A 12866-nucleotide genomic window follows, 5' to 3' on the forward strand; every position below is an offset into this window, starting at 1 on the left:
CGCTATCACGAGCATGAGAGCTTCAATATATAAATGGTCCAAGCGGCACACCCTGGTCAATGCGGGATTCACCAATTAGTCCCGCGATTCCGTGTACTACACTGCGGTATGGTATCTACCAGGTATCATATCACATCCAGATGTTTTGAGCACTACCTACCTAGTCTTTCATCAAAGGCATCGGTCCAAAATATCCACCATGGCTGCTCTCAACAGGAAATATGCGGCATTGCCAGATTTGGTATGTTTCAGAGAACATGGAAAAGCTTCAACTTTTGACAAATATGCTCTAGGATTCAGCACCAGATATTTATGAAACCCCTGAGTTAACAGAGGATAATTCTACTGCGCCTGTAGGTTATCTCAACACCACAATCCTCCCCCTCAGCTCTTTTAACTCCCTTTAGACTGGCAGACTTCGTTCCCAGTCAGCATCTTCTTCCTATCAAGATTTTGATGAAGACGACGACGAATTGGGAGGTATTTCCCGTGCGCGATTGCAGCCTGATGAAGCCCGCACGCATTTCTCTCCGGCACAAGTAGATGCACGCGATGTAGACTTCTCGGATAGAGTCACGGCAAAAAGGAAATCATATAAAGCTTCTTCCAGGCGACATAGGAAGAGGAAAGACGGCACAGAAGAGTTTGGCGATTTTAGTGATGACGATGATGGAGAAAGTTTGGAACGAAAACTCGCGAGACTGAGGCGTGAAATCGAGGAAGTCAAAGAAGAATATGGAAAGAGAAATCAAGAGAAGAAGGATATGGGTGAAGAAGAAGAGTCCAACGATGGAGATGATGTTGCCTCCTTGAGCAAATTATTGGATGGGATATCTATCAGTCAAGGAGAGCAAGTCACAAGTGCTGGAGCAAGATTGGCGAGGGATTTAGGAACTGGAATCAAAGCAAACGGGCCATCACAAACGTCACAAGGAACCGGAGAGCCTGCTACATACACGGTTACGTATGCGCCTACATACCAACAAAGCCATGCTTTGGCAAAAGCAGCCGATTTCGATGGACGATTGGCACTTCTAGAAAAGGTCCTTGGACTTAATTCGACAATGGACTCTACCAGTAGCTCAACGGCCGTTTTACCCACTCTTGATATCCTTGAAAGACAAGTCTCAATCCTTACCGAATCTACGCCATCATCCCTCGACAGCATAAGCCGAAGAGTTCGAACATTGACACAAGAAGCCGAAAGATTAGAGGAATCCCGAAAATCGGCCAGAGATGCACAAGATGCTTTAAGATCAGCTGGAGGAGGAACTGCCCCTGAGGATGGAGAAGACGCAGAACAGATTTCAAAGATCAATGCGCTTTATGGAACTTTGCCTACTATCGAGAATCTCGCACCTCTTTTGCCATCCTTGTTGGACAGATTACGATCATTGCGAGCTATTCATGCAGATGCTGCTACGGCCAGTGAGAACTTGGATAGAGTGGAGCAGAGACAAGTCGAAATGACGAATGATATCAAGAAATGGCAAGAAGGATTAGAGAAAGTTGAGGAGGCAATTAAACAAGGAGAAACGGTCATCGGAGGGAACATGAAGGTTGTAGAAGGCTGGGTCCAAGATCTTGAAGAGAAGATGTCAAAATTATAGTTAGAAGTGTCAGCCTTGTAATTGCTAGTTCCCGTCAACCTAAGCACAAGCTAGGTTTTAAGATTAAGATACCCAATCAAAAGTATGAACCGATTTCCACCTCCATATACCCCGGATCTAGCCTCGTCTTTCTTGGTATAGCTCGTATAGGTAAGTACTCCATAGAAGATTGAAACATTGAAACCCACTCTCGATGAAACTCATTCTCCTTATGTAGAAGGTAAAGATATTCCGAGCTATTATTGTTTTGTGCCGCATTTAGAAAATTGTCTATGTAGAAGGCTGAGTACGTGGAGCCTTATGTGTAAGATATAATTTGGCGTTATCTGTCATATTAAAGCTCATTACCCCCTTTGCACTTTCCCTTTTCGTTACATTTACACACTTTCACTCGTTCGATTCTCATTGAGTGTTACAATTGGAATATTCCCAAAGGAAGGCAGATAGGGAAGTAGTATGTGAGACCTTTCCAATTCCAAATTGCTCAGTAAGTTCATTGAAATTCCTCATCCCTTTCCCCATCAAAAGCAATTCCACACACACGTCTGCACGGAATACGTACTTATGTATGTACTTTGTCAAATGGTATACGGCACGAATTTCTTGTTCCGTATTCAAGCCCGCGTGCGCATGTGCATGTAATCAAAATGACCATGGCAACAAATATTGATGATGACGCGGCAGATTCGAATTCGAACTTCGACAAGAGAGAAGTAGGAGAGAGGCAGAAGCGCAATTACTTCAAGAGAGGGGACACGACTATCAACTTTGACGAACGACAACAACAGGCTGAGGAATTTGAATTCGACGAGAGACGAGGACGCTCGAGAAATAGGGTTCGAAGTCGTGTGGTAGAAGGTCTGGGTGAGAGTAGTGAAGGGGTACTTAGAGGAGGGGATCTTGATTTTGCAGGATACTTTGAAAGCAAAGCAGATATGGCTTCATGGAGCGGGCAGCCGGCTATCAAGGGGAGTACGGAGCAGATGCGAATGGCAATGTTGACTTTTTCTTTGGTTGGATTGCAGTAGGTTTAATCTCAAAGAAAGTGATAACAATTGACCACATTGGCTGATCCTGTATGCAGATTTACTTGGGGTATTGAAATGACCTGTAAGTCGAATATTACTCCAATCCATGGGAAACACTGGCTGATTGGCTGATTGGCCTGAACAGATTGTACACCATATCTACTTTCACTCGGTCTCACGAAATCGAAGACTTCTTTAGTATGGATTGCGGGACCTTTATCTGGGTTGATCATGGCACCGCTTGTGGGGGCAATGGCAGATCGATCGCGTTCAAAATGGGGTAGAAGAAGGCCATATATGGTGGGGGCTTCTATACTTGTCGCATTATGCTTATTGGTGCTGGGGTGGACAAAAGAAATCGTATCTCATTTTGTGGAAGAAGGGGACTTTAATAAGACTTGTACAATATTTTTGGCAGTGTTGGCAATTTATGCGGTGGATTTTGCTATCAATGCCGGTGAGTTCGATACTTCAACCTGGGTATTTGATGAAGATATTAATAAATATAGTTCAATGGAGTTGTCGAAGTCTAATCGTGGATACTCTTCCTATACAAAAGCAACAAGCAGGGTCAGCATGGGGTGAGTTTACTTCACGCATTCTTAACAGAAAATTCGTTGACATCTTCCAGCTAGCAGAATGGCCGCTATGGGGCACTTGGTCGGTTATGCTATTGGTACTGTCGATCTTGTCGCTTGGTTTGGCCCCTCAATGGGTGACACGCAATTCAAGAAGCTCATTCTGATTGCGGCGTTTGCGCTCATATTTTGTGTGTGTGTCACTTCGTGGGCAGTAACGGAGCGTGTTTTGATATCCAGCAAAGATTCTGACTCTCAATCTGGATTGCTCAAAATCACTCGACAAATATATAGAACAACAATGACCGTTCCACCAAAGATTCAGGCCATCTTATGGTGTCAATTTTGGAGCTGGATTGGATGGTTTCCATTCCTATTCTATGGTACCACATTTGTTGGAGAAACATACTTCAGGTATGATGCTCCGCATGAGATCAAAGAATCCAAAGATGCTCTTGGAGATATTGGAAGAATTGGAAGCATGTCCCTTGTTGTATTCTCATTTGTGTCATCTTTTGGATCATTCCTTCTACCTCTATTGATCAAATCGCCTGATGAGGACAAGTTCACTCAGCGACCACCAGCAAGTATTGCTCGATTTGTTCAAGCATACAACAAATACAAGCCAGATCTTCTTGGAGCTTGGTTTTTTGGGCATTTGATGTTTTCATCGGCTATGTTTTTAGCACCCTTTGCATCTTCATTCCGATTCGCAACTTCGTTAATTGCATTCTGTGGATTGTGAGTTTTCTAGAAATACTATTTCACTGCCTTATCATTCACTAACACCTTCTAGGCCATGGTCTGTCGCATCTTGGGCACCGTATGCATTCCTTGGTGTCGAGGTAAACAAGATGAGCGGACTCCCATCTTATAGCCGCCTTTCCGCCACTGACCGTGATATCGAGCTCGAGTCACCCACTGCTCCTCCATCACCCTCCCTACTCCGTCTCGAACATGGCCCAACTGGAGAAAAGGAAGACGTTGCGTCTACTGGTGAACTCTCTGGAATCTACTTTGGAATTCTTAACATCTACACTACCATTCCACAATTTATTGGAACTTTCATTAGTATGATTGTTTTCAGTATATTGGAGCCAGGTAAAAGTCCAGAGTTGGCTCAAAATGCAAAGGAAGGAGAACATCATGGAACAGAAGGTCCAAATGCTATTAGTATTTGTTTGTTCATTGGTGCAATTAGTACTATTGGGGCTGCTTATGCAACTAAAAAGTTAAGAGATTTGCAGTAGGAGTGTTGGTAGTATTTACGGGCCTGCGATTGTAAGATAATGGTGGGATTCATTTGTACGGCGATTGATATTCGAATTTGTGGGTAGCATTGCATGGCGTTTTGGGTGAATATTACATGTGTGAGGTAGCTTGAAGTTTGTTGTGCCTTTTCCTTTTGGCAAGGTGTTGGGAATAGATCGGGACGGATGGATGGATACTGGAATGGACGGTATAAAATATGTCTATTTCTTTTGTGGATTGCTAAACTACTCTAGATAGATAGCCAGATGGAATTATATGCATCACTGCTTTTCATTTTTGTATATTATTGATTAAAGGTGTGAATAAATGTATGTTGATTATTCGACTGAGAACTGCGTGTCAAGCATAATTTGAGGAGGGATTGTAATGAGATAATGGAGGTGTTGATAAATATTGTGGTTTGCCATTGAGGTAAGCTTTCTAATGTTTGCTTCTTGGTGGGATACTGGAAGGCAACTATCTAATGCCTTACTAACTATTCATTCATGATATTCCTTTTCATGAGATGACGAGCTCCGAACTTTGAGAGCCTAGATGAGACCTCTCTTTTCATCCAGGAAAAGTGTCTGCATGTGTATAATTTTCCCCGGTGAGGGGCTGTCTATACCGGTAGCTATATTTATAGCTCTTTAGCCGGCATAAACAAATAACAGTTTCCCATTCCATAGGTAGAATCAAAGTGCAATTGAGATTGAGATTGGTCTTTGATATGCATTTAGGAAATGCTCAGGGTGTGCATTCGATAATGACAAAATGCGAATTCATATTACTGCTAGTAATAAGACGATCTGATGCCAGCACAATAAAAACACAACACACGTCCACTACGATATGAGTGAGAGGTTATTCAAGTTCCCAATGACCATCCATCTACATGTTCAGAATATTCGATGATGCAAATGGAAATGACAGAAGATACAATCCTAAAAATGATGTCCTCGGCAAAAGCAAAAAGAGAATCACGGAGCATTTGAAGCTCCCTAGCCGGTTCGAACGACTGACCTGACGATAATAGCGAAACACTACTGCAATCGTCCGCTCTACCACTGAGCTAAGGAAGCGATTCTTGTTATGTACATCAGATGCAATTTGGGGAATACATTGTAGGAACAAAGAGGTACATCGAACACACTTGGCGGGGTGGGGATGCGGAGTGGAGCTTGAAGATTCGTGTTGATAATGAAAATGAGAATGGAGTGGAGATGGAATGAAGGGGCAGAGTATTGGATTATGTTAAGAGATACGAAACTCCAAGTATACAATCATGTGATTAAGGACCGCTGGCGCAACGGTAGCGCGTTCGACTCCAGATCGAAAGGTTATCCGTTCAAATCGGGTGTGGTTCAATACCTCCTGTAATCACTAGTTTTTTGCTTCCGCTGGCTTGCAGGAAACTGAGAAAACACAATGTGTGTTGGGATTTTGAGGAGAAGGGGGTAGAGAGAATCGAAAAGGTGTGAAGTTTGAAAAAGTCGGAAAGTTTTGCCTTTCGGTGGGGGAGAGGGGGAAGGGTGCGGGACTTCTGGGTCTGAGATGATCGGGTCAAAATATGGTTTTTTTGGGGGGGGGGGGGGCGGGGTTTGATAGGGCCACTTCTCATAAACTCATTCACTGGATGTATTGAATATTAGTGTCTAGATGAGATTAGATATAAGATTCGAAGTGGGATTTTTTATATAAATGATGTTTGACCATTCAATTGAATGGTTGAATTGTCTTTTTTTTTCTTCTCAAAGGTATCTATCACTCATGGTGGGCTGATGGTGGGTGAATGAAGGGGTTAGCCGAGCCGAGATGGGGTTGAGGGTCGTCTAGCTCCATACATCAATTTTTCCTGCATGTAGTGGGGGAAAGATCATCCAATGACTGATCACGATTCATATTATCCCCACCATACTCTGCGAAGGAGGGTTAACCTGCCACAGGATTAAACAAATTGGTATATATAATTAATTTTCAGCTCCATTCACCATCAAATATCCCTCGTGGCGCAATTGGCTAGCGCGTTCGACTGTTATCTGTAACAAGTCACGTGATCGAGAGGTTGGTGGTTCGAGCCCACCCGAGGGAGATTTCATTTTTGGTTTTTTTTCCATGTTCATTTTGCAATTTTCCATGTTCATTTTGCAATTTTCATTTACATATCTTACTTACGTGTTACATTGATTTTTAATACTTTTTTTAAATTGTTGGATTTAGATTTGACGAAGGTAGGACACGACCAATGATATTGAGCAACAGAAACCCGATCTTGCGTCGAGTAATCAATCGTCAATGTTCAATTTGTATCTGTCTGTGGTTTGCCTGCTATTCCTTCTTCGATCGGACGACAATTCTCAAGTGGTAAATCATTCGCTGCGGTGACAAAGTCAAGGTGTTATTTAGTTACGTCGAATGGGTCGTCTCGCATTATTGAAAGTTTCGATATAGATCTAAAACAATAAGCACGCAAAGTGAACGTCGAAGTGAATCGCTCCTGAATGGCATGTACTTTTGTCTAATTTGGATACTTGAACGACGTTCACTCGGTGATGATTGCATTAGATAGAAGCTTTGCGTTGGTATCTTTTTATTTGAATATAAGGAGTGAAGGGAATAGATGATGTCAGTAGTGGTTCACGATGTTGACGGGTATTGCTTGGACTTCAGAATGGTGAGGCTAGAAATATAAAGAGAGAGGAAGGAATAGGGAAATCGGCAGACGAGAAATATAATCTCCAAATATAACACAGTCAGATATGATTGACCATTGTCTTTCTTCGTTTACCAACGAGAGCGTATAAATTCATGGGACATCAGTGACTAGGATTTCGAGACTGCATGTCATTCGTTACTTTCTAGCTGGGAATAAATAAAATTCAAAGAATTATTAGATGGGACATTCCTCATTGGTATATTGCCAGAGATCTGATAGTTCTTCTTTTCTGTTCTAGTTCTAACCGTCAGGGCAGTGTTTGAAGCATTGAGAGCGATTCCATTGAGTATCTCGTAGCAGTTCAGGAGTCGAGAAAATTATATCACGCACTTCAACCTGAAATAGATATATGTTATACTATTTCAACTTCACTAGGTTTTACAATGCTATATATATAGACAGAACCTGACCTGTTCCTAGAATCTTTCTGATCCCAAATCTTTCTCAAACTCGTATCACAGTGAATCACTTTTTGAGAATCCTAAACATTATCTTACTATTCGAATCACTCTTAAGCATCTGAACACACTTGGCTCTTGGCCACTCTCAAGATCCTCATATTTCCAATTGGTCCGGAGAAAAGTATATTTTATTTTTATTCTCAATGTGAGAATCTTATAGATACATCTGGGGACTAGACTATGCATTGAGTACTGTTCCAATGTCACTCTAATATCTAAATTCTATTTCCGAATAAAAAGACTCTAATGTTGCTCTTACATCTAACCTGAGATGATTTCATCGCCTTTGAATCTGATATTGCATCGACATGTGAATAGACTCGGCATGCAATGAAAGAACAGTACGATCATGAAATACATATACTATTACGTTTTTCATTAAACTTGAAGATGCAAATGAGTCAGAATCAGATTCATCACAGATATCAGTCTTTTTTTCCCCCCCTTATGGAAACTTTGTCTTCGAACAGTGACGCGGATTTACGATCTAGTACGACGGTGGGAGTGTAATTTTGAAGGTTTATATATGCCCTAGTAAACATTATCAAGTATAATAATTGTGATTGTATGACAGCAAGTGAATGACCTTGATAAGTCATTAGCATACTACAGTAAGAAGACTAGCCTCGTCCTAATCCTTATACAATGATTGCCTCTTCCTATCATAGCTAGCTCTTGAGACTGAATACAACATTGACAATTAGGACCTACATCGTAAATGATACGCCATCTCTATTCTTCCTATACAAGCAGTGATTGTAGCGTAGGATACTAGAAGTCATTTTGGAATGTATCTAACACGCTCAAAACAGATATCGAATATTCGATTCAAATACAAACTTAAGAAATTAAGAGTCCATTCGAACAATCCAAGTTCTGTATTAGACATCCTCGACTAAACAAACCCTTATGTTTTAATATATCTCTAGTAATTTGTGATATTATAATACCTGGAATATCGAATTCCCTTTTGTGATATATGATTCAACGTCATTTATTATAACATTGCTCAAAAATGTAATAAAAACCCCTACCTATACTGAAATGTATGTTCTGAAACCAAGCAACAATAAGTAGCTCTCCATACACCTCACAAACCAACCTTAACATCCAGTCAAAACAATCATGTTTCATTTCATTCACGCCTGGACACATAGATATAGTTGTAAATATGCGCTCCCCTTCTTCACCTCGCTTCAGTGGTCTTCCTTCCTCCAACTACCATGTCCTCTTTCAAAAAGTGCAAAAAAATAACAAAACAATAATGAATGGGCGTTGCCCGGGATTGAACCGGGGACCTCTTACATGGAGAATCAATCGATGAAGATTGATAGATCCCTAAGCAAGAATTATACCACTAAACCACAACACCTGTTATTATGTCAGCGGGGTGGTTATCTGAATATATATTGCGTAGACTGTACATTCAATCTCTCGAAATTTTAATCCAACTCTCTCTCCTAGACTAATTCCAATGTATCAGAAATCTGGTTGTTGTGTTCAAACCAGCCTTTGTTAATAACTCAATTTAGCCATTCATAACCATATAGGCTCATTTTTAGAGCGATTCAAAAGATTAAAACTCTCTCCAAATATTAAAGACTAGCTAGCATACGCAACAATTCCATACCTGCATTCTTGCATAAAATGCTTCACCTCCCTTTTCCTACATCCTCAGACCGATTCGAATAAAATTAAAGAGTAACAGCGGACAGGAGATAGATGAGTAGTGGTATAATGAGAAGATGACATTTCATCATATAAAAAAACCTGATTTAATTTAAATCAAGAAACCATTCACCTGATTAAGTGTATTTAGTTACAGTGGTGTCTTGTCAACTGTCAGCGGAATGCTAAGTCGATATATTTCAAGAATACTGTGTGCTGCTGAAGTGCCCCCTAGCATTTGAGCATGTTACTACAGGGCCCTGAGAGAATTCCACTTCTGACAAGGTGCTCCAGTTCGTTCTCTCGAACATGTAGTTACCTACCGGCACTTTCATATATCAACAGGCCTGATAGTTATACATACTGTATGTACGTAGCCACACTAAATTAGATAAATTTCCATCCACCCATCCACTCATTCACCAACTCAGCCCAACAATATTTATTTGATATTACCAGACAGCTCCGCATCCTCCATCAAAAGAGATTAGCATCTCCCTCCTCGGCCTGATAGTTCAGTGGTAGAATTCTTGCTTTGGGTTATTCAATCTAAACTGTAAGAGGTCTCCGGTTCGATCCCGGATTAGGCCCTGAATCAATTTTTGCTTTTGGTTGTGGGTTGCGCTAAGTCACCTAAGCGGTGGATGTAGAAAATGACACACTAAACCGATCAAAATCAAGACTCTTTTTAGAGCACACACACCATTATTATTTTAAAATTGAACAAGAATATGAATAGATATCATAAATTGAACAAAAAGAAATTTAACTGTATATTTTAGGTTTTTATGATATTTTATTTCTAATTAATGGATTTATTGATTGTTGATTTAAAAAAGACTTTTGAAAGTATTGCTTACGTACTGTTTTTTGATGTACCGTTTCTTACGCCCACCGCACGTCACCCCACTTGTGCAACAAATACGTTTTGGCGCCTTTAAAACTCCTAAAGATAAGAATTTTGCATGTGGGGAAAGTGGAGGAAGAAGACTTCTTTCAAAAAAGATAATAGCACAGATCTCAAGACTCAAGAAGGCTTTAATAATTCGAACATTTTTGTTGTCGGTCAAAAACGAGATCAGAAATTGATAAAAATTATCAGAAAAGCGAGCAACACACTCCACGATTAATAAAAAGATATTCCGGTACGGGGAATTGAACCCCGGTCTCCCGCGACCTGTTTGAAGCAATGAAGCTTTCAATGAGAGGCGGAAATGCTAGCCACTACACCATGCCGGATGAGCTGTTATATGTGAGTGATTTACTTGTAAGAATACAAGTAGTACACCAAGACGCTATGATTCCCTTAGAATAATTTAATCGTTGATCATGGCCGAAGGTACGTACCGTATGGATCTCAAAAGTGTCCTAGCGTTCCATCCTAAAATCCAGACGAAAAGAAAAACAAATTCAGAACATTCGGTGGAGGCGTCAAAAGTGTACGTATCACTATCACAACAAAAAGAGCACGCTGTGTAAAGATATCATATCACTTGTTAATTTCTCTCGCTTTGGAAAAAAACAGGAAGAATGAATGCTGCCAACAACAAAACTTAACAAAAAAGAACAAAAGAGAAATTTGAACATGAAATTCAAGGAATTCTGTATTGAATGAACTCTCTGACGGGGAGTCGAACCCCGGTCTCCCGCGACTTGCAATGTTATTGACAAGCGGAAATCATGACCGTTAGACCATCAAAGATAATTGATATTTGTTGTAAATGAGGTTGTTGTTTGAATACATGTTGAGCCATCTTCAAGATCAAAATAATAAATACCTCACAAAATGCAAAAAAATGAACATGAGCTCAGATCTCTCTGACGGGGAGTCGAACCCCGGTCTCCCGCGACTTGCAATGTTATTGACAAGCGGAAATCATGACCGTTAGACCATCAAAGATGTTTATTGATTGTTGAAGATAGGCAGGGTTACAGGATATATATATGAGACTTTGTGGGTTTTACGGGCTTTGCGTGATAGAGTGGGGCAGAATTTTTGCAACTCGAGAAGATGAGAACAACTGTAATATAACAATAGACTGTCACAAGGTGGAAAAAGATAAATCACCTTTTGCATCACCTTCATTATATAAATTCCCCTTGGTTGATATCTTCTCTGAAAATCAAATTTCCACTCCATGATTGACCAAGTGGTGACAGAAAGTGATCTTAGAACAAGTGCAAAACTAGAAGCAGACCTAAGTTCCCCAAAGATTGTTCAACAGGGTAAGAAGGAGGGAAATAGACAGTAAGTAGTAATAATAAACCTCCTTGCCTGACAAATACCAAAAAACGGGAGGAAGGATCAAAATGGCAAAAATATATTGAAGGGAATTGAGCCCAACGGGGGGGTCGAACCCCCAACCTTGTGATTTCAGAAGAACTCATAGATATTGAATCGTAAGAGTCACACGCTCTACCGATTGAGCTAGCCGGGCAGGCTTTGTTGTATTTGTTGATAAAAATCATGTTGATTCGATTCATATTTGACACAGCTTGTTCTTAGGTGGGGAAACTGAAGAAAAATTCTCTCTAGCGTTGAAAAAACAATCTGTCTGCATGGACCTTCTTTCTCACTTGACCACCACCCAACACCCATCTTGATTCAATAGTTTTGTTATACAGAATTCCAACTCTTGGATTCCAAAAGGTATGATTGCATAGTAGATAACTCTAGAAACGACAGAGACTCTGTCCTTCTACCAGATGGCAAGGGCCTGAGGACTTGGGCACGAAATCTACATCAAAATTGTCTTTCGAGAAAGTTTTCTGACTTATGAACAAGCGGTTATGTGAATTTAAGGTTTATTTTGAAGTCATCAGCGGCTCAAAATAATTGATCATGCCATTGAATGCGGATATATTTTGGTCGTGAAAAGCTGTTCCGGTCTGATCATTCTCAAAAGCTACTTTCTATCCATTTGGCTGTATGCCAAATTCACGGAAGGTTCAAGGCTTTTACAAAGCGAGTTTAATGTCCAACCTTTTAAACAGATAAAGAGTGTGCAACTTCGAACCCTCTTTTTGCTCTTTGAAGATAGTAGCCATTCCGAGTGTAGATTTTAGATTTTCCTAGTATTTTCTTCGCCTTGTAGTAACTCCCGGCTTTCCCCCCCAAAAACGTTGCAAAAATGTCAAAAAGAAGATTTCTGCAATGGATTCAAACCATTGGTACTCAGGGTAACTCCCTACGTAGGGGTCGAACCTACAACCTTAAGATGAGATCACATAGGCTTAAGCCTAATAGAAGTCTTACGCGCTACCATTGCGCCAGCAGGGAAATCTCGTGGATTTGTGGTGGAAAGAATGAGATCTCCAGTTTTATTACACCTCACAACTGACATCATTTTAGCCAAACAAGAGGTTTTGTGTTGTTATTTCGAACTCGAAAACGGCATTGGCAAAAAAAAACTATTAATTTCCATGGTGACATAATTCACTCCGGGTATTTCTATCTGGCCAAACCCCGACGTAATCAAAACTTATCAACGCATGATAATAGAGCAATGATGATGTTTTCTAAGTGTTGTTCGTCTGAAGCTCACACTGTATGT

The 12866-nt window shown here is 40.6% G+C and overlaps 2 protein-coding genes across 3 annotated transcripts; both read left to right on the forward strand.

Annotated features, from left to right (window-relative positions):
- Nucleotides 1-54: 54 nt before the first annotated feature.
- BCIN_07g04750 (hypothetical protein) lies at nt 55-1715 on the forward strand. Its single transcript, XM_001554038.2, has 3 exons — nt 55-241; nt 294-353; nt 408-1715. Exons 1-3 carry the CDS (start codon nt 200-202, stop codon nt 1608-1610), a joined length of 1305 nt encoding a protein of 434 aa, XP_001554088.1. The 5' UTR covers nt 55-199; the 3' UTR covers nt 1611-1715.
- Nucleotides 1716-1744: 29 nt separating this feature from the next.
- BCIN_07g04760 (hypothetical protein) lies at nt 1745-4761 on the forward strand. Of its 2 annotated transcripts, XM_024694094.1 has the most exons (7): nt 1745-2097; nt 2295-2634; nt 2695-2720; nt 2784-3095; nt 3148-3219; nt 3270-3957; nt 4013-4761. In XM_024694094.1, the coding sequence occupies exons 2-7, from the start codon at nt 2546-2548 to the stop codon at nt 4464-4466; spliced, it is 1641 nt and encodes a 546-aa protein (XP_024549883.1). In that variant the 5' UTR covers nt 1745-2097; nt 2295-2545; the 3' UTR covers nt 4467-4761. The 2 variants fall into 2 exon arrangements, with proteins under 2 accessions (XP_024549883.1, XP_024549884.1); XM_024694095.1 differs by lacking the exon at nt 1745-2097 and having other exon boundaries at nt 2162-2634.
- The last annotated feature ends 8105 nt before the right edge of the window (nt 4762-12866 follow it).

Source organism: Botrytis cinerea, chromosome 7, assembly GCF_000143535.2.
Source record: "Botrytis cinerea B05.10 chromosome 7, complete sequence".
NCBI classification, from domain to species: Eukaryota; Fungi; Ascomycota; class Leotiomycetes; order Helotiales; family Sclerotiniaceae; genus Botrytis; species Botrytis cinerea.